Genomic DNA, 21630 nt, shown 5'->3' with positions numbered 1-21630 from the left:
TCACTGAGTTGTTGAACCTGCTGGACTAAAGGTTGGGAGTGGGGTGAGATCCCGCTGTTAGGCCCAGCTTATGCCAACCTGGCAGTTCAAAAACATGAATATGTGAGGTTCAAATCTGGGGAGCACTGTTAGACCTAGCTTATGCTAACCTAGCAGTTGGAAAACATGCGAATATGAGTAGATCAATAGGTACTGCTTCTGCAGAAAGGTAACAGCACTCCATGCAGTTATGCTGGCCACATGACCTTGGAGGTGTCTATGGATAACGCCAGCTCTTCAGCCTAGAAATTGAGATGAGCACCACCCGCCAGAGTCAGACACGACTAGACTTAATGTCAGAGGAAATCTTTACCTTTTTTACTACTACTACTACTACTACTACTACGAAGATGAATACAACAGGATAATAATAAAAAATGTTATTTGTGTACACCCCTATTTCCCCGAAGGAACTCAGGGCGGTTTCCAACATATAAGGAAAACATTCAATTGCCAAAAAAGGAAACCATATAGAGAAATTACATCAAAACAAGCACATTAGACAATATAAAACAACCTAATTTAATTCAATAAACAAAATAACAAAAAAGTATCATAAAATACAAAAATCTTGCTAAAACACATCATTATCAGTATTATTGATGTTTTAATTCTATGTTTTAATGTCTAAATGTTGTTTACGCTTTGTTTTAAAATGGTTTTTAATTTATAGTTATATGTTATTGTCTAGATATTATGCTTTGGTTTTCCCATGTATTTACGATATTGAATTTTGCCATTATTATGTTGGAAACCGCTTTGAGTCCCCTCACGGGTGAGAAAAGAAATAGAATAGTTGTAATAATACTAATAATACATTATTAAGGGCTTCCTTTCATCTCGAGGTGTTGGGCACAACATAGTTGGATACATCTTTAATCACAAATTAAAACATAGTTAAAATACAACCATAACCTACACATATTAAAATACATTAGACAAAAGTTCTAACACAATAAACATAGAATGTGATTTTAAAATTCAAAGTTAAAACTGACTGAGTAGGCCTGCCAGAAGAGATAGGTTGTTATTGTTGTTATTATTGGGGCCACAGTGGCGCAATGAGGTAAACCCTTGTGCTGCTGAACTGCTGACCTGAAAGTCAGCAGTTTGAATACGCATGACGGGGTGAGCTCTTGCTGTTAGCCCTAGCTCCTGTCAGCCTAACAGTCTGAAAACATTCAAATGTGAATATTTTATTTATTTATTTATTTAACGTGTCATCAGCAACCATTGTATTACAATTCTAACAGAGCAAAACAAACACACAGATTAAAAAGAAAAAGGGGAAAAAACAGATTTTGCAAACTTGGTAGTTGATTAAATGTCCTTTGACCAATATCTGGCCACTTGGAGTGCCTCTGGGGTTGCCGCAAGAAGGTCCTCCATTGTGCATGTGGCAGGGCTCAGGTTGCATTGCAGCAGGTGGTCAGTGGTTTGTTCTTCTCCGCACTCGCATGCCGAGGATTCCACTTTGTAGCCCCATTTCTTAAGATTGGCTCTGCATCTTGTGGTGCCAGAGCGCAGTCTGTTCAGCGTCTTCCAAGTCGCCCAGTCTTCTGTGTGCCCAGGGGGGAGTCTCTCATCTGGTATCACCCATGAATTGAGGTGCTGGGTTTGGGCCTGCCACTTTTGGACTCTCGCTTGCTGGGGTATTCCAGCGAGTGTCTCTGTAGATCTAAGAAAACTATGTCTTGATTTAAGTCGTTGACGTGCTGGCTGATACCCAAACAGGGGATGAGCTGGAGATGTCTCTGCCTTGGTCCTTTCACTATTGGCTGCTACTTCCCGGCGGATGTCAGGTGGTGCAATACCGGCTAAGCAGTGTAATTTCTCCAGTGGTGTGGGGCACAGACACCCCGTGATAATGCGGCATGTCTCATTAAGAGCCACATCTACTGTTTTAGTGTGGTGAGATGTGTTCCACACTGGGCTCGCATACTCAGCAGCGGAGTAGCATAGCGCAAGGGCAGATGTCTTCACTGTGTCTGGTTGTGATCCCCAGGTTGTGCCAGTCAGCTTTCGTATGATGTTGTTTCTGGCGCCCACTTTTTGTTTGATGTTCAGACAGTGCTCCTTGTAGGTCAGAGCACGGTCCAAACACAAGTGGGTGTGTTGCAATGCTCCAGTGGGATTCCTTCCCAGGTAATCCTCAGAGCTCGGGATGCTTGTCTGTTCTTAAGGTGAAAGGCGCATGTCTGTGTTTTAGATGGATTAGGGATCAGTTGGTTTTCCCTGTAATAGGCAGTAAGAGCACCTAGAGCTTCGGAGAGCTTCTGTTCAACCATCTCCAAGCTCCCTGCTTGAGCAGTAATGGCAGGATCATCAGCATAGATGAAACTGATGAAATGTGAATAGATAAATAGGTACTGCTTCAGAGGAAAAGACACTCCAAGCAGTCTTGCTGGCCATACAACCAGGAGGGAAAAACGCAAGCTCCTTGGCTTGGAAATGGAGGATAACACCTGCCTGTATTTTTCCCTTCTTTCCAGGCTTCCCTCCGAGCCACTCCACAGGAGAAGGCGCCACGAGGGGACCAGGAACCAAAACAAAGCGGTCGGACAGCGATCCCGGCCTGAGGGCTCCGACAACGAAGAGGCCCCGGACTTGTGGGATCTGCCACCAACCAGGCCACACTAGAAAGACCTGTCCTCAGAACCATTGACCATCACATTCCAAAACATTGGAAGAGGAGAGAGAAAAGAATGGATGCACTACAAGTTTGCCAGCATTTCTAAGCTTTTTGAATCTTGTAGAACACTCTCTGAATTTTGGATCTGATTTCCATGAAGAAAGTAAACTCAAAGCCTGTTTTCTTCATTTTCCACCATAACACATGCTTTCTATGTAACAACACCTCTCGCTTCTTCCAGTTAGATGTTCCCTTTACCCCAGAGCTGTCTATATCACAGAATGGCTGCACTTCGGAGTGGGGCAAACGCCACTTTACGGAATGGCAAAGAGAGGTTTCAACAGAAATACTCTGCCACAAGTGCCTTGTTTCTGGGCTGGCCTTGAATAATACACTTGAACAGACAAGAGAAGTTATTCAAATGTTTTCTGATTTTTGCATACCCTGAAGAAGATGTAAAATTAAAGCCAATTCACACTGTACATTGGCTGGAACGTACGCAGCTACCATCTGAAGCTTCCTGTAGATTTTTTTCACTATTCCCTTGGAGTATATTCACAGTATTTTTGCTGCTGCCAGAGTCCGCACTGAGCTGTACTCCCCCTTTCCTGTATCTCTTCTCCTGGACACAAATTACTTGCTCCTGACAACAGCTGCTTTTCCCACAAGAGGAGAAATATTTTGATGCCTAGGATTTACTCAGTTTAACCTCACTTTAAATAGGATTGTGGCCATATCCTTTTGACTTTAGGACGCTGCTGCTGCTGCCTAGTACCTAAGCAATTTAGGTAATGTATTTGCCCTTTTAAGATTAAAATATTTTTTTAGCTGGACTTCTGTGTGGGTCAAAGATGTGACTGCCTTTGGCCTCAGGTTCGTGAGTTTTCCATAGGGAAGGAAAAGTCATGCCATATGTACATGGGAAACCGTGAGATTATCCAAAGGCGAAATCTTCCTAGCCAGACTGGATGTGACCAAACACGATTCTGTTACCTATCTTCCCGTCTCAGTATACCATAAAGTTGTGCTGAAGGATGTAGAGATGGAATTTGCTAGGTCCTCCAGCACTATATGGTAACTTCTAGGGAAGTATACCATAGACTCGTCCTGGAAGGTGCAGAAAATTCTTACAAACACAGTTCTTCCTTCAAGTATGGATAAGTGAAACTCTAAATATAGGTTCAATGTTTACTCTACTTTCATTCAAGGGTTCCTTCTTCATAGCTCTGCCAAGTTACCAAGTTCCATTTGAGGCTGTGTAGCAGGTATGGGCAAACCCAGGCCTGGGGATGGATGCAGTCCCTTGGGCTCTGTTCTCAGGCCCTCCTCTCTCTCACCGTCCTATCCTTCCTTCCTTCCCTCTTCTCTTCCTTCCCTCTCTCTTTCTCACTCCCTCCCACCTTCTTCCCTCCCTACCTTTTGTCCTTTCTTCCTTCCCTCTTTCCTCCCTCCTTCCCTCTTTCCTTCCTTCCCTTTTGTATTTAATTTATTCTCTTTCCTCCCTCCTTCCCTTGCCTCCCTTCCCTTTTGTATTTCTTCCTTCCCCCTTTCCTCCTCCTTCCCCCTTTCCTCCCTCCTTCCCTCTTTCCTTCCCTTTTTATTTCCTTCCTTCCCCCTTCCCTCCCTCCTTCCCTCTTTCCTTCCTTCCCTTTTTATTTCCTTCCTTCCCCCTTCCCTCCCTCCTTCCCTTTCCTTTCTTCCCTTTTTATTTCCTTCCTTCCCCCTTTCCTCCCTCCTTCCCTCTTTCCTTCCTTCCCTTTGTATTTCCTTCCTTCCCCCTTTCCTCCCTCCTTCCCTCCCTCCTTCCTTTTTGTCTCTCCTTCCCTCTTTCCTTCCTTCCCCCTTTCCTCCCTACTTCCCTCACTCCTTCCTTCCTTTTTGTCTCTCCTTCCTTCTCTTTCCTCTTTTCCCTCCCTCCATTCCCTTCTATCCTTCTCTTTCTTCCTTCTCTTTTTCCTTCTTCTTTTCCTCCTGAGGGATGTTTAGCTGGGAAAAGAGAAGGCAGGGAACATGAGAAGCATGTTTCAAGATTTGAAAGGTGTCCCATTGAGGAGGGGAAAAACTGATTTTCTGCTGCTCAAGAGACCAATGGGTTCAAATGGCAGGAAAGAGTCTCGACTGAAAAGATTCGGAAGAACTTCCTGGAGAGTAAGAGCTGTTGGAGAGTGACATAGGCTACCTGGGAGTGTAGTGTGTTCTTCTCCGGAGGCTTTTCTGCAGAGGCTGTCTATTGGGAGTGCTTTGATTGTGCCTCCCTGCATGCTAGGGGGTTGGACTGGATGGCCTTTAGAGGTCTCTTCCAACTCTAGGATCCTATATCAGGAATAGGTAATACAGGGTCTTATGGATACATTTTTTCTCCGCCATCCACTATCTCATCCTGACCAAGACCAACCATTTTGGGATCCAAACATGTCCCATCTTTCCTTCACTTTCTGCCTCTGAAAAAAGAGGAAGGGGTGGAAAGGGCAGGGAGGGGACTCGGGGAGAGCCTCCTTCCTCCCGACCCACCCTGACCAACCATGTGGACCCCAAATTAGAAAATTTGCCCATGCCCGTTGTATAGTAAGGTTAACTGTTTGTACGGTAATGGGCTGATGGGTGTCATAGTCCATTAAGACCTGGGTGAACACATTTTGTGATTCTTTCCCAGGCCTTTAATTTCAAGCAGGAAGTCAAACGTTTAACCACCCAGTTTGTCCATTGGTTTCCCCTATTCAGAACCAACGAATCGTTGACCCTTCTTGTCGGGAAGACACCTTATTCCTGCTGAAAAGTTCTGTTTAACTTTCCTTTGAAAACCTCTTGAGGATTATTCCAAAACACAAATTGACTTCCAAACAGAACGTTGTTTTCCTTTATTTTTCATCCACATTTCCAACATCAATCTTCATAATTAAGGGAACCAAAATGCACCAGTTTTTTCCCCCATTAATGCCATCCTTCTCAGAAAAGTTACATCCACCTGAAGCCTCCAGCATCCACTGATTTGGTTCCCAAAAGCAATTCATTTGCACAATTTTGGCAACATGATCCCTTTATTGCTAAATAGGATTAAAAATACAGGGATGTGGAACGACTATATTCACACCCCCGCCGACATTGCTTCTACTGCAATTCCCATCATTCTTCATCATATGCAGATAGGAGCTAGAGTCACAAACATCTGAGAGGCTATAGTGTCACCCGAGCATGGGCAAACTTGGGCCCTCCGGGTGTTTTGGACTTCAACTCCCACAATTCCTAACAGCCTACCGGCTGTTAGGAATTGTGGGAGTTGAAGTCCAAAACACCCGGAGGGCCCAAGTTTGCCCATGCCAGGTGTAATCCCTTCACTTATAAAAGCTTACCTTAAAGTTGCCATTGTTTATATGGCTGATTTATTTTCTCTAGACGAGCAACTTCACTACATTGGCAACTTAATATTTTTTAAATCGTAGTAAAGGATGCTTCTAGCCCAGTTGCTCCTGGATTTCGTATTAAAAGCTCAGAGGAAATATAAGGAAAAGATCGTTACGGGGTAAGCTTTGCTTCTGGAAACCGATCGATACAGAAAAGGGAGACATTGTGCAAAATATATCTGAATCAGCTGCTCAAAGATCACGAGTTCCAAGTGAGAGTCTAAAGAGAAGAGCATTTCTCCCGATTTGTTATCTATTGCAGCAACTTTAAAGAGCAGCAAGGGATGGACATCATTTGTGTGTACAGCTAATACTCAACAAAGAAACAGGTACCGTCTCAGCTAAGATTCAGAGGGAGGTTGAGACAGTGTTCAAAGACTTTGCAACACCAATCTGGACTTCGAGAAACAATCGGGTATGATTTGAATCTTCCCATTCATCTAATTTCCACAAATAACCCAACACCAACCTCCCTTTTGGCACTTGACTAACATTCCCATTGCTCTCAATGAGGATAAAATGGATAAAGAATTGAAATTTCAGACCCCTGAGGTAGAAAAGAGGTTCGCCCTGTGCAAAATTGGACCGTTTCCTGAACTAAAGCTGGGCAATGTTTGCATCCAGTATCTGATATGCATGACTTGTATCCTCAGGTCGCAGGGCTGCTTGGTCTAGAATACCCAGGCTTAATGGGGATTTAAAAACAAACACAGAAACAGTGGAATTTGTACCGAAATCTGTGCATTTTCCCACCCCAAATGGGCATGAAAGCAGATATGCCCTTGATAGTTACAAATGAGGAAGAGGGAGGCAAAAGCAGTTAGATTTTAGCGTTTCATCCTCCAAAGATACATTGGATGCCGACTCCCAGAATCCCTGGCCTCTGGAAGTTGATCCCCTGCAATATCTATAAGGTCACAGACTGAGAAAGAGATTCATCTTCATTTTTGAGGACTCATTGAAGCTTTGTTTACACAGTGAAAGGAGAACCAGGTTGAAATGCCCACAATCTCACCCCTTTTGGGGTTTTTCTTCAACATAACTGTATTGTTGAAAGCTTTCATGGCCAGAATCTCTGGGTTGTTGTGTTTTCCGGGCTGTCTGGCCATGTTCCAGAATCATTCTCTTCTGACATTTTGCCTGCATCTGTGGCAGCCATCCTCACAACCTCTGAGGATGCCTGCCATAGATGCAGGCGAAACGTCAGGAGAGAATGCTTCTGGAACATGGCCAGACAGCCTGGAAAACTCACAACCACCCAATAACCTTAGCCTTTTCCTATTTGGATGGCTGTTTCTATAGAGAAAAAGAACAGGAAACAGTGATACAGGAGTCACAATACTAAGCTGATTTCAGAGAGTTTAGAAATAAGTTCTTCACAACCTAGGTCCATTTAACATCTTCAGAATTAATACATTTCATTAGGTGCAAAAATGCTGTTAGGGGAAATCAACAGAAGGGCATTGTCCATGCCACCGGATTCCCACAGTGCTGTCATCTCAGATTGTCATCGTTGCAGGTCATTCATTTATAAATTGAATGCGGTGGCCAGATCTGGCTCAGACAAAGCCTCATAAAGGGTGCATCCAATCTCTTCAACCTCTTCGGGGAGAAGATGGCTGAGAAGGTTCACTTTGCTGTCAAAAAAGCATGGGAGAAAGCCCTTCGCCAAGGATTGGACTAGTTCCTCCAGGACGTCCCGAAACCTGTCGGCCAACATGGCTTCAGACCAGTCCGATTCCGTTTGGCTCAGATGGAGGATGATGTGAGTCAAGGGACTGGTGCCCACTTTGCTCCAGAAGGGATGGTCTTCCAAGATGGCCTTCAGGACATTGAGGCAACAATGCCGGACACCAGAATCACAGGCATCCAAGTCTTTAAGCTTGGAAACCTCTGCCTTATAGAAGCTCTGTTCCCAGAGGTTCTCTCCAGGTTCTTCTAAGCTTGTGGAGACAAAGGTTTGGTCTCCATCCTTGATTGTTGGGCAAAGAGTTACATCCAGATGAACCTGTTCATGCGACACCTCGAGTTTGAGCTCCTTGGGAGCCATTGAAGGCCGAATGGCACATTCCAACATGCTGCCGATCACTGGCCAGTTGATGGAGGCCACCAAGATTTTAAGGAGGGCGTCGTTGACCACGTTGGATGAGAGATACCCACCAACCATGAATCTGTCCCAGGGGCTGTTTCCACGCGGGAAGTACTCCAGACCAGTTCGTTTAACCATCCCAAACCGAGGGTCGTTCACCACCGTCTGCTCTCCTGGAACCAGGCTCCAAAAACTGGGCTCCAGAACTAAAGGGAGCATCAATGAGACCTCCAAGCGGTTGCGGCTGACCAGCCCGTCGCAAAGGCAGCCGCTCAGGAACATGCTCCCAAAGGGAAGGTCGGGAGACTTGTTTTTTAGGAAGTTCTGCAGCTCGGTGCTGATGTCTTCCGCCAACTGTTTCCCCAGAACCTTTTCGGCTTCAGAGATGGAGACACGGTCTTTGTAGAAAGAGAGAAGTTTCTCCTGAAGTGTGAGGCACAACAAAGGCCTTGATCCCACTGCAGGGGGGGCCTCCAGGGACAGGCGGCAGCCACCGGGTTCTGCAGAGGAGGAGAAAACCATGAAAAGTCCTATCTGAGGTTGTGGAAGTACTATAAGGTGCTGCATATCCATTACTGGCTGGACCGTAGTTACTCGAAACTCATTGATATGACTAAACAACATCAAATTAGCTCCCTCCTGGTCCTTGCATGCTATTAGGTTGCACTGGAGGACTCAAAATGACATTGGGGGACCTAGAATGCCTATTTGAGGTTGGAGAAGAATATGATGCCCTATAGTCTGTTACTTGAAATGATGGATATGACTGAACATCGTTAAATTAGCTCCCTCCTGGTCCCAGCATACCATTGTTGGAGAACCTAGAATGATATCAGAGGACCAAGAATGCCTATTTGAGGTTGTAGAAGGAGAATATGATGCCCCATAGTTTGTTACTTGAAACGATGGATATGACTGAACATCGTTAAATTAGCTCCCTCCTGGTCCCAGCATACCATTGTTGGAGAACCTAGAATGATATCAGAGGACCAAGAATGCCTATTTGAGGTTGTAAAAGGAGAATATGATGCCCCATAGTTTGTTACTTGAAACGATGGATATGACTGAACATCATTAAATTAGCTCCCTCCTGGTCCCAGCATATTATTGTTGGAGGACCTAGAATAATATCAGAGGACCAAGAATGCCTATTTTAAGTTGGAGAAGTAGAATATGGTGCCCCATAGTCTGTTATTTGCAACGATGGATATGACTAAACATTGTTAAATTAACTTCCACCTGGTCCCAGCATACCATTGTTGGAGGACCTAGAATATTGGAGGATCTAGAATGGTATATTCTCAATTTTTTTTAGAAGTCTTCCAATGCAATCATATGGCTAGCTCCAGGGGAAGCCTACCATAGAATCGCATGGAAGACCGAGCCAGTTCCTTGCTAGGATACCATTCTAGGTCTTCCAGTATAATTCCAGGTCAGGCATGGATATTTTGGTATTTTGGACTTCAACTCCCACAATTCCTAACAGCCTTAGGCCCTTTCCTTTTCCCCCTCAGCTGCTTAAACTGAGGGGGAAAGTCCAAAATACTTAATGGGCCAAAGTTTGCCCATGCCTGTTCTAGGTCCTCCAACGCAACTTAATGATATGCTGGGTCTGAGTAAGTAAAAATGTGAATATGGGCCCTGCAGTTATAAGAGTGTTGGTATTTATAAGTAGGTCACCTGATGCACTGAAACCTAGACCCACTTCGTGCAGTGTCTGAGAATTCCCATTCCCCAACAAAGCCTGTGTATTGCGTGGCTAGATCTTATGGTGTCGAAAACGAACACCTTGAGCTTAGATGTCAAAGGAGGAAGAGGCAGGGTTCGGGGTCTTGACCTTTTGGGGTCACATCCAAGACGGGGGTCAGCAGGGGCTCGTCGAGGTCTGTCCGCTGTGCCTTGGAGACCGATTTGATCAAGGTCAGCTCCTCCCAGCTCTCCTCCAGGGACTTCTGCTTGGCCTTGATGTCGTCCTCATCCGGAGGGTTGGTGGCCCGGTCTATGAGCTGCCAAGGAAGAAAGAGCAACGCTCCGGTGAACTTGGATTTCCGGCATCTTTTGCTTCGATTCTGGGGCCCATTCACTGTTATAGCCTTGCGATTTTATTCTAACCACCATGTCGTCCTATGCAATTCTGGGATTCACAGTTCAAGGCTTGGGACTCTCAACAATAGAGCAATAGAGCCACCCTGCACTACAAACCCCAGAATCCCCTGACACTTTCTGGCTAAGGATCCTCACAAATACAGAAGACTTCCCTAGATTTACTTCTCTGTAATTGGAACCGATGGAGGGTCAAGCCAAAACAGATCGCTTAGTCAAGTATACAGTACAGTCCCTACATCCATGGGACCAGAATCCCCAGCTTTATTTACTTGCATCTGATAAAATACATCTTCTATAGATGTTTCCTAGGTCCTCCAAAGTATGCTTCTGCAGGAAGTTGACCACAGAGGTGGACTGGGGATCTAGTGACATCTTTTCTAGGCCTTCCCTAAATATGAAGCCCCCAGTGGCGAAATGTGTTAAACCCTTGTGCTCAGTGGTTCAAATCCAGAGAGAGCAGGTTGAGCTCCCTCTGTCAGCTCCAGCTCCCCATACAGGGACATGAGAGAAGACTCTCACAAGGATGGTAAAACATCAAACATCCGGGTGTCCCCTGGGCAACGTCCTTGCAGATGGCCAGTTCCCTCACACCAGAAGCGACTTTCAGTTTCTTAAGTCATTCCTGACACGGGAAAAAAAATCCTAAATGACCTGCATGGTATGTTTCTGCCCAAGATGACTATTGAGTTGCACTGGAGGATCTAGCAAAGTATTGTTGAAGGTTTTCATGGCCGGAATCACTGGGTTGTTGTAGGTTTTTTCGGGCGATATGGCCATGGTCTAGAGGCATTCTCTCCTGACGTTTCACCTGCATCTATGGCAAGCATCCTCACTACCACCGATAGTTTGTATGTTGTGTTTCCTCATCAGCTTCCCTATGCGGTCAGTGGTTCCCTTGATGTATGGCAAGAACACTTTTCCTCTGGATGGATCTTCATCTTGTCCTTTGTCCCACCCTGGTCATTCCACAGATATATAAACCCTTTTTCCTAGTTCCAACAGACCTCACTACCTCTGAGGATGCTTGCCATAGATGCAGGCGAAACGTCAGGAGAGAATGCCTCTAGACCATGGCCATATAGACCGAAAAAACCTACAACAACCCAGATCTAGCAAAGACTACAAAAATGTCTTTTCTAGGCATTTTCCAAATTGTCCGGCATGACTTCTGCATGATTCCTGGAATATATAATCCATGGATACAAGAACCCTATTGTACTTTACAGCTGGTGCAGGATTCTGTCCAATACTTAAAATAAAGGCAATACATTTAGTGAAGTCATGGGTCCTTCTCTTCTAAAGAGATACATCTTGGGTGCCTTTATGCACAGTTGGGACTTTCTATCAAGTGACGCCAGGGCAGTTCAGCGGACTGGGAATGTCACCAGCTATTTTATCTTCTGCCAAGAGGCGAGTGTAAAAATAAACCCCGAATGGGAGACATGGCTGAGGAAGGGAACAGAACAAACCTGGAACACCCGTATCTACATTTGTCATCCCTGGCTTTTTAGATATTACTTATATTACTGCAATATGGAACACAATTATTGTGGCTGTGTTATAAATGTCATTTCCTAATTGGTTCTACCATCAAAACATGGGGAAAGTGTATTAAGCTGCATTTTGCTCTAGTTTTTCAATGGATAGCACATAGAATCTCAGCATACCAACATAGTTTGTGGAAGCCACAAAACCAAAGTTTTTGGAGTATAACAAGTACTTTTAAAGTAAGGACTGCACAACTAGACAGGAATCAACACTTTCATAAAAGGATTTTTGTTACATAGTGTTATTCAAGCCTAGGGTCTTCTCCTATGTACATGGGACACATTTACATATGTTAATTATGAGCATCTGAAAACCGCAAACCAGTATCGTAAACCACGGACAGGCAGTCCCCAAGTTACAAACAAGATAGGTTCTGTAGTTGAATTTGATTGTAAGTCAAAACAGGTACATTTTCTAAATGCAATTTCAGCCATATATATATATATATATATATATATATATATATATATATGTTCTAGAAGTGTGTGTGTGTGTGTGTGTATGTGTATATATATATATATATATATATATATATATATATATATATATATATGGCTTAAATTGCATTTAGAAAATGTACCTGCTTTGACTTACAATCAAATTCAACTTAAGAACAAACTATATATATATATATATATATATATATATATATATATATATATATGAAGTATTGTTGAAGGCTTTAATGGCCGGAATCACTGGGCTGTTGTAGGTTTTTCGGGATGTATGGCCATGTTCTAGAAGCATTCTCTCCTGACATTTCGCCTGCATCTACGGCAGGCATCCTCGAGGTTGTGAGGTCTATTGGGAACTAGAAAAATTTAACAGTCCAGGGTGGGAGAAAGAACTCTTGTCTGTTGGAGGTATGTGTGAATGTTTCAATTGGCCACCTTGATTAGCATTTGATGAGTTAAAATGATCAAGGGTCTGGAGAACAAGCCCTATGAGGAGTGGCTCAAGGAGCTGGACATGTTTAGCCCAAAGAAGAGAAGGCTGAAAGGAGATATGATAGCCATCTATAAATATGTGAGAGGAGGCCACAGGGAGGAGGGAGCAAGCTTGTTTTCTGCTTCCCTGGAGACTAGGACGCGGAACAATGGCTTCAAACTATAAGAAAGGAGATTCCATCTGAACATGAGGAAGAACTTCCTGACTGTGAGAGCCGTTCAGCAGTGGAACTCTCTGCCCCGGAGTGTGGTGGAGGCTCCTTCTTTGGAAGCTTTTAAACAGGGGCTGGATGGCCATCTGTCAGGGGTGCTTTGAATGCAATATTCCTGCTTTTTGGCAGGGGGTTGGACTGGATGGCCCATGAGGTTTCTTCCAACTCTATGATTCTATGACCTGACAGTTTTTAGCTGTAGCTTATTACTGCCTAGGGGAATCTTTTCTTGAGAGGTGATTACCTGTCCCTGATTGTTTCTTGTCTGGAGTTCTCCTGTGGAGGAACAAAGGATCCCCCCAGGCAGTATCAAGCCACATGTAAAAACTGTCAGGCCATCAAATGCTAATCAAGGTGGCCAATTGAAATATTCACACCTATCTCCAGTAGACAAGACTTCTTTCTCCCACCCGGGACTTTTCACAGATATACAAATCCAATTTTCCTAGTTTCTAACAGACCTCACAACAGCTGAGGATGCCTGCCATAGATGCAGGTGAAACGTCAGGAGAGAATGCTTCTGGAACATGGCCAAACAGCCCAAAAACACACACAACAGCCTATCTATATTAGTATGGATCGTATAGGAAAGGGTGAACACCTCTATGGAGTTTCCTTTGCTGTCTGTGCCACCGCATTTTCTGTCCTTATGACAATTAGATTTTGGAAAATGTGGCTTGTTGTGGAAACAAGGATTGGGTATAAAGCTTCACTGGAGACCCCTTTCCCCCATTATAATAACTCTTCCAGGAGTGGATTTCCCTTCCTAGAGGTAGATTCCTCCTGTTTCCTGTTGTCTCACCCCCGTTCTTAAGTAGGAGTCATTTGTAATTCGGATGTTTGTAATTCAGGGACTATCTGTATCTCAAAATTACAAAATACATCAAGGGATGGGTTCCAACAAGGCTATCTAAATGTGTGGAAAGGACTAGCCAGACTCACCCTCTTGACAGCCAGGGTCGCGACGGCCAAGATGGCCGCTCCGCTGACCCCAAGGACCACCCGTGCGTTGGCCAACAGGAAGTCCACCAGGCCGCCCAGGCCGCTATCGTCCCGCCTCTTCCCCTGCTTGGCCCCAAAGTCCGCCATCACCTCGCCTGTCGGAGAGAAGGAAAAACAAGAGAGTCAGAGGCTGTGGAATTAATATCTACGAGGGTTGAATGAAAAGTAATGCCTCCACCTTCGTTATTTGGGTTTGGATGGGAATATTTTAATAAATCAAACGCAGAAATAATCCTTAGAATGTATTGTCGAAGGCTTTCATGGCTGGAATCACTGGGTTGTTGTAGGTTTTTTTCCAGGCTATATGGCCATGTTCTAGAGGCATCTAGAACATGGCCATATAGCTCGAAAAACCTACAACAATCCTTAGAATGTGCTCTTTAACTACCACTATTCACTTTTCCACATAATCACCAGACAATGGGATACATTTCTGCCAACTATGAACAAGTTTTCCAAAGCTGTCACAGAAGAAGTCGACACTCTGTTTCCGCAGCCCATCATGCACAGATATTCTGATAGCCAAGCAAAGCAATAATGTGACCCACACGTTCTTGTGAAATGCTGATTATGCTTGAAATTTCTCTCTGAGTGATACGGCGATCGTCCTGAATAAATCTGTCAACCTTTTGCTTGTGAAACTCGGTGGTTGCTGTCACAGAACATCCAACTCTTTGTATTGTCGAAGGCTTTCATGGCTGGAATCACTAGGTTCTTGTAGGTTTTTTCTGGCTATAGGGCCATGTTCTAGAGGCATTTCTCCTGAAATTTTGTCTGCATCTATGGCAAGCATCCTCAGAGGTAGTGAGGTCTGTTGGAAATAGGACAATGGGTTTACATATCTGTGGAATGGCTGGGGTGGGGCAAAGAGCTCTTCTCTGCTAGAGTTAGGTGTGAATGTTTCAACTGATCACCTTCATTAGCATTTGAAGGCCTGCCTGAGCCTGGGAAAATCTTTTGTTGAGAGGTGTTAAGATGTGCCTGGTTGTTTCCTCTCTGCTGTTTTGCTGTTGTAATTTTAGAGTTTTTTAATACTGATAGCCAGATTTTGTTCATTTTCATGGTCTCCTCCTTTCTGTTGAAATTGTCCACATGCTTGTGGATTTCAATGGCTTCTCTGTGTAGTCTGACATGGTGGTTGTTGGTGTGGTCCAGCATTTCTGTGTTCTCAAATAATATGCTGTGTTCAACTCTTTGTTTGCCATGCAAGTCAGATGTTCCCACCTCAACATCTTTAAACTTTCTCGCCCAACAACACACAGTACTCACATTTACACAATCACCATAAACAGCTTGCATTTTCTGATGAATCTCCTTTGGGGCGACACTTTCTGCTGTCAAGAATTCAATGACTGCACGTTGCTTAAGTTGCACTGACCGACCGCCTGCACAGGCTTCCATACTTTGCACTTTAACAACACAACTGTGCTAAGGTTTCCCACCAAAATAGAACTGTAGAGGAGAGTCTACTGAACAAGCCAGTACCTGCCACATACCAGTACTGCCATCTGTTGAGTTGTGGAATCCACAACATGCGAGTGTGGAGAAGAGCAAACTACAGACCACCTACTGCAATGCAACCTGAGCCCTGCCACACGCACAAGGGAGGACCTTCTTGCGGCAACACCAGAGGCACTCCAAGTGGCCAGATACTGGTCAAAGGGCATTTAATCAACTACCAAGCTTGCAAACTTTGTGTTTTGTTTGTTTATTTGTTAAAAAATGCAATGGAACTGTTTGGTCTGCCCCTGACATGATAAATAAATAAATCTGTTGAGTTACGAAGGTTGAGGCATTACTTTTCATTCAACCCTCGTATTTGAATATAGAGATAAGGCATGGGGAAACTTCGGCCCTCCGGTGTTTTGGACTTCAACTCCCACAATTCCTAAAAGCCAGTGGGAATTGAAGTCCAAAACACCCATAGGGCCAAAGTTTGCCCATGCCTGATACAGATACATAGATACGAAGAACAGCATTACAAAATGCAAAACCTGGGCAACACCGGGTACAGAAGGTTAGCATGTTAGCAAAATAAGAAATAACGGAACAGAGCTGGCAAATCAACAACAGTGGCACTCCCTGCTTCGATTCCTCGCCTACTTTAGTTCAGTGGCACTTATGAGTCACGTAACACCCAATATGCTTTAAGAGCCATTATTATTATTATATTCTTGTCATGGGAACGAATGGCAAAATACAGATCTCATGCAGAGGCAATGACTCTGTCGGTATTTGAATGCAATGAGTATGTGAACACCACGATCCACCCTGGATTCATAGATTCAGAATATAACCAAGGACTGTAAGGCCCATGAGGCTGAATCCCAGTTTCTGAAACTGGGCTTGGTTTGTCTTTTCTCTAAACCAGGGCCTGGCTTTTCTGGAATGTATCCCAGTCCTTTTCAGGCAGGAAAGGGGGTTTCCTAAACATGGGCAGAGTGCATATTTCTCTTTCGCCAACCAAAATGGACAACAGATCGGTGTTTTTCTTCCTTCGTATTAAGGGAAATATTGTGTAATGTTTTGCTGTTGTTTCGCTGGAATGCAACTTCGTCTTATCTCTGTGCCACATTCTAAAGAAGGCTCAAAGTTCCCAGAAACAGACAATAATCTTAGCATTCAGTGAATCAGCACAGCCTCAAGGGCCACAAGGCTTAACTGGTTTCATTTTGTTGTTGTTTTCGTTCAGTTGCTTCCGACTCTTTGTGACCTCCAGAGCTCCCTGTCGGCTGTCACCATCCCCAGCTCCTTCAAGGTGGAGTCAGTCCCTTCAAGGATACCACCCCTCCATCTTGTCCTTGGTCGGCCCCTCTTCCTTTTTCCTTCCTTGTTCCCCAGCATATCATCTTCTCCAAGTTTTCCTGTCTTCTCATTATGTGGCCTCTGGTTGCTTCTGGAGTGAGACAATCAGCCATCTACAAATACGTTGCCCAAGGGACGCCCGGATGTCTTGCAATCCTGCGAGGAGGCTTCTCTCATGTCCCCCAATAGTGAAAGGACCAAGGCAGTGACATCTCCTGCTCATCCCTTGTTTGGGTATCAGCCAGCATGTCAACGACTTAAATGAATAAATAGTTTTCTAAGATCTACAGAGACACTCACTGGAACACGTCAGCAAGCGAGAGTCCAAAAGTGGCAGGCTCAAACCCAGAAACTCAACCAATGGCTGATACCAAATGAGAGACTCCCCCCTGAGCACACTGAAGACTGGACAACTTGGAAGGCGCTGAACAGACTGCGCTCTGGCACCACGAGATGCAGACCTAATCTTAAGAAATGGGGCTACAAAGTGGAATCCACGACATGCGAGTGTGGAGAAGAGCAGAGTATGCATGCCCAGTGTGGAACACATCTCATCACGCTAAAACAGTAGATGTGGCTCTTTATGAGACATGCCGCATTATCACAGGGTGTCTGCGCCCTACACCACTGGAGAAATTACACTGTTTAGCTGGTATTGCACCACCTGACATCCACTGGGGAGTAGCTGCCAATAGTGACAGGACAAAGGCAGCGACATCTCCAACCCACCCCCGCTGTTTGGGTATCAGCCAGCACATCAACGACTTAAATCAAGAAATAGATAAGATCTACAGAGACACTCACTGGAACACGTCAGCAAGCGAGAGTCCAAAAGTAGCAGGCTCAAACCCAGAAACTTAACCAACGGCTGATACCAAATGAGAGACTCCCCCCTGAGCACACTGAATACTGGGCACCTTGGAAGGCGCTGAACAGACTGCACTCTGACACCACGAGATGCAGAGCTAATCTTAAGAAATCGGACCACAAAGTGGAATCCAGGACATGCGAGTGTGGAGAAGAGCAAACCACTGACCAACTGCTGCAATGCAACCTGAGCCCTGCCACATGCACAATGGGGGACGTTCTTGCAGCAACACCATAGGCACTCCAAGTGGCCAGATGCTGGTCAAAGGACATTTAATCAATTACCAAGCTTGCAAATTTTGTGTTTTGTATGTTTGCTTGTTTTGTTCTGTTAGAAATGTAATACAATTGTCTGGTTGCCCTGACACGATAAATAAATAAATAAATTCTGTGGCCAGAGTACTTCATCTTTGTCTCTAGTCTCCTTCCCTCCAGTGAGCAGTCGGGCTTTATTTCCTGGAGGATGGACTGGTTGGATCTTCTCGTGGTCCAAAGCACTCCCAGGATTTTGCTCCAGTTCAAAAGCATCTCTCTTCCTTTGCTCAGCCTTCGTTATGGTCCAACTCTCACATCCGTAGGTTAGTACGGGGAACACCATTGCTTTAATTATGCGGATCTTTGTTGCCATTGTGATGTCTCTACTCTTCACTCTTTTATCGAGATTGGTCATTGCTCTCTTCCCAAGAAGGAACTGTCTTCTGACTTGATGGCTGCAGTCGACGTCTGCAGTAATCTTCGCGCCTAGAAATACAAAATCTGTCCCTGCCTCCATGTTTTCTCCCTCTATTTGCCTGTTATCAATTCATCTGTTTGCCATAATCTTGGTTTTCTTGGATGTTCAGCTGCAACCCAGCTTTTGCACTTTCTTCTTTCACCTTGGCAAGAAGGCTCCTCAGCTCCTCCTCGCTTTTGGCCATCAAAGTGGTATCATCTGCATATCTCAGGTTGTGAATGTTTCTTCTAGGAATTTTAACTCCACCCCTGGATTCCTCAAGCCCCACACATCGCATGATGTGTTCTGCATACAAGTTGAATAGGATGGGTGAGAGTATACAGTCCTGCCGTACTCCTTTCCCAATCTTGAACCAGTTGGTTGTTCCATGGTCCGAACTGGTTTCATAATAATAATAATAATAATAATAATAATACCAAAGCCAGAATTGAAAAGTAGACAACAGATCCCAAATTTAGACTCTGCAAGGAAGCAGATGAAACAATAGATCATATCCTCAGCTGCTGCAAGAAGATTGCGCAGACAGACTACAAGCAGAGGCACAACACTGTTGCTCAGATGATCCATTGGAACTTGTGCCACAAATACCATCTGCCTGCGACAACTAAATGGTGGGATCACAAGCCAGAAAAAGTTACAGAGAATGAACACGCCAAACTCCACTGGGACTTCCGGATTCAGACAGACAGTTTTGGAGTACAATACTCCTGACCTCATGATCGTGTTAAAAAACAAAGTATGGATTATCGATGTTACAATCCCAGCTGACAGCAGAATTGAAGAGAAACAACTGGAAAAGCTGACACAATACAAGGATTTAAAGATTGAACTGCAAAGACTCTGGCACAAGCCAGTCAAGAGGGTCCCAGTGGTGATCGGCATACTGGGTGCAGTGGCTAAAGACCTTGGTCTGCACTTAAATACAATCGACACTGACAAAATTACCATCTGCCAGCTGCAAAAGGCCATCTTACTGGGATGTGCATGCATTATTTGCAGATACATCACACAGTCCTAGACACTTGGGAAATGTCCGACATGTGATCTAGTACAACAGCCAGCAGAGTGATCTACTACTTTTGTTGTGTATCAAATAAATAAATAAATAAATAAATAATAAATCAGCACCTAAGAATAATAACAATCTTTATTTATATCCTGCCAGCATTTCCCTGAGCCTTACAAGGCACTCCAAGGTGTAGCATAAAACATAAACAATACAGGAGTATAAAATAATATCATGAGTATAAAATAATAATAAAAACAACCACTATCAACACACATAATATAAAATAAAATAGCACAATTTAAAAAATGCAGACCATCTGTAAAACTAGCTGCCACCAATTCACAACAAAATTGCCAGAGTGCCAGACTCAAAAGGCCCCATTTCAGCTAACTCGAGGTCAAAAGCCTGCTTAAAAATTTATTTATTTATTTACTATAGTTGTATACCATCCCTCTCAGCCTAGAGGCGACTCGAGGCGGTTTACATTTGGCAATCAATGCCCCACAAGATAAAATACCGTCAAAAGCAATTACATATAGTATAAATCGTATAAAAACAATAACAATAAACAATTAAAATCATAAAAATCCATGTTTTTATACTAGACTAGAAAGATTCAAGGGTGGGGCCTAACCTAACCTTTTCTGGGAGGGTATTCCAGAATCGGGGAGCCACCACAGAGAAGGCCCTCTTTCTCATCCCCACCAACCTCGCTTGCGACAGCGGTGGGACCAAGAGAAGGGCCTACCCTGTCGATCTCAAAACCTATGTCGGTTCATAGAGATGTGGTCTCAAAGATAGGTTGGACCCAAAGCGTACAGGGCTCCATAGGTGATAACCTGCACCTTGAATTGAGCCCGGAAACTTGTTGGGAGCCAGTGGAGCTGCTTTAGTAGGGACATGGTATGTATGTTCCTTATAGCTAGCCCCAGTTAGTAACCTGGCAGCTGACCTTTGCACTAGCTGTAGTTTCCGAACTGTCTTCAAAGGCAGCCCCACGTAGAGTGCATTACAGTAGTCCACTCTGGATGAAACTAAGGCATTGTCCACCGTGGTCAAGTTAGGCTTTTCGACATACTGTCGCAGCTGGCGCACAAGCCTAAGGGCTCTAAGACCCATGGGACTAAAATATACAATAGACTTCACAGGATTCTAATATTTAATAGTATTATTAATAATAATGTCTCATATCTAAGGACTCATAAGGCTCATTAAGGCAGAACCTGAACACTTTCAGGGACAAAAATGCACAGCAAGCTTAAGAGGTTTCTTATATTTACTACTACTATTGCTACTACTACTAATCCCAGATAAGCCCCCAATATACCATTGTATTACTACTACTACTACTACTAATAAATCCTATGGGTCTGAACCAGAATAGTGTCATAATCATAATATCCTATACCAGGTATGGGCAAACTTGGGCCCTCCAGGTGTTTTGGACTTCAACTCCCACAATTCCTAACAGCCTACCGGCTGTTAGGAATTGTGGGAGTTGAAGTCCAAAACACCTGGAGGGCCCAAGTTTGCCTATGCCTGCCTTATATCCAAATAAAGCCCTGAGGCTGAACCAACACAGCTTCAGGAACTACAAAGCCCATGAGGCTCAGCAGGAAATAGAAAACCGCCCTAAAGGGAGAGGGGGCTACTTACGCCTGGGTGGAAGAGGCCCCTCGCTTCCCCTAAGCCTCTCCAATCGACCCCCCAGGAGCTGCGAGCTGATACGTGTCAGGAAACCCGAAAAGCGGGGTTCACACGTTCAGCGGACACGCGTCCACCAAGGTCAGGCAGATAGAACGTTGGGAGCAGCAGCCAATGGCAGCGCGCCGCCGCGCCTCAACGTTCCATCCTAGAACGCCGAGCCTCCTCTTCCTGCTTCCCTGGTTCCCTTTGATGTGCGTAGGCTGAGAAGGGGGCGGGGCCTGGGCCTTAAAGCCACAGCACGCCTTTTTTCTTTCCTCTCCTCGGAGCTGCGCACTTTATGACGTTTACCAAAGCGCCAAGAGGGGGAAAAAAGGGACTCCTGCAGTTTTGGACTCCAACTCCCAGAAGCCCCGGCCACGTTGGTTTAGGGTTGGGAAGTCTGGGGATTGAAGTCCTTAAAAAAACCCAACCAGGAAGTGGGAGCGTTTAGACATCCCTTCTTGTAGACGGGGCCACTGAGATATGCAAATAAAGCCACGCCTCTTGTTCGCTCTGCCTGAAAAGAGGCAAGTGTGGGCGTGGCGCGGAGCTTG

General features: G+C 44.6%; 2 protein-coding genes across 2 annotated transcripts in view; one reads left to right on the top strand and one right to left on the bottom strand.

Annotated features, from left to right (window-relative positions):
- Nucleotides 1-3504, top strand: part of LOC132782108 (DNA topoisomerase 3-alpha) — a 31724-nt gene extending 28220 nt beyond the window's left edge. The window contains exon 20 of the mRNA XM_067462140.1: nt 2532-3504. Coding sequence (XP_067318241.1) covers nt 2532-2704 — 173 coding nt within the window. The 3' untranslated portion in view covers nt 2705-3504. The remainder of the gene's footprint in view (nt 1-2531) is intronic.
- Nucleotides 3505-5505: 2001 nt separating this feature from the next.
- LOC137095458 (mitochondrial dynamics protein MID49-like) lies at nt 5506-21363 on the bottom strand. The gene is made up of 4 exons (XM_067462141.1): nt 21047-21363; nt 13917-14071; nt 9999-10167; nt 5506-8661 (listed from the first exon to the last, which is right to left on the bottom strand). The coding sequence occupies exons 2-4, from the start codon at nt 14061-14063 to the stop codon at nt 7601-7603; spliced, it is 1377 nt and encodes a 458-aa protein (XP_067318242.1). The 5' UTR covers nt 14064-14071; nt 21047-21363; the 3' UTR covers nt 5506-7600.
- Between the last annotated feature and the right edge of the window lie 267 nt (nt 21364-21630).

The sequence above is a fragment of the Anolis sagrei genome, chromosome Y (assembly GCF_037176765.1).
Source record: "Anolis sagrei isolate rAnoSag1 chromosome Y, rAnoSag1.mat, whole genome shotgun sequence".
NCBI classification, from domain to species: domain Eukaryota; kingdom Metazoa; phylum Chordata; class Lepidosauria; order Squamata; family Dactyloidae; genus Anolis; species Anolis sagrei.
The sequence above is the reverse complement of the archived record's forward strand: the minus strand, read 5'-3'. Positions and strand labels throughout refer to the sequence as shown.

What these genes read in the sequence shown, in the direction of transcription:
- LOC137095458 (XM_067462141.1), bottom strand. Translation starts at nt 14,063, where the DNA reads ATGGCGGACTTTGGGGCCAAGCAGGGGAAGAGGCGGGACGATAGCGGC. An exon ending in CGACCCTGGCTGTCAAGAGG is followed by an intron (nt 10,168 to 13,916) that starts GTGAGTCTGGCT and finishes CTTCCTTGGCAG; the next exon opens with CTCATAGACCGGGCCACCAA. An exon ending in CTTGGATGTGACCCCAAAAG is followed by an intron (nt 8,662 to 9,998) that starts GTCAAGACCCCG and finishes CCTCCTCTGCAG; the next exon opens with AACCCGGTGGCTGCCGCCTG.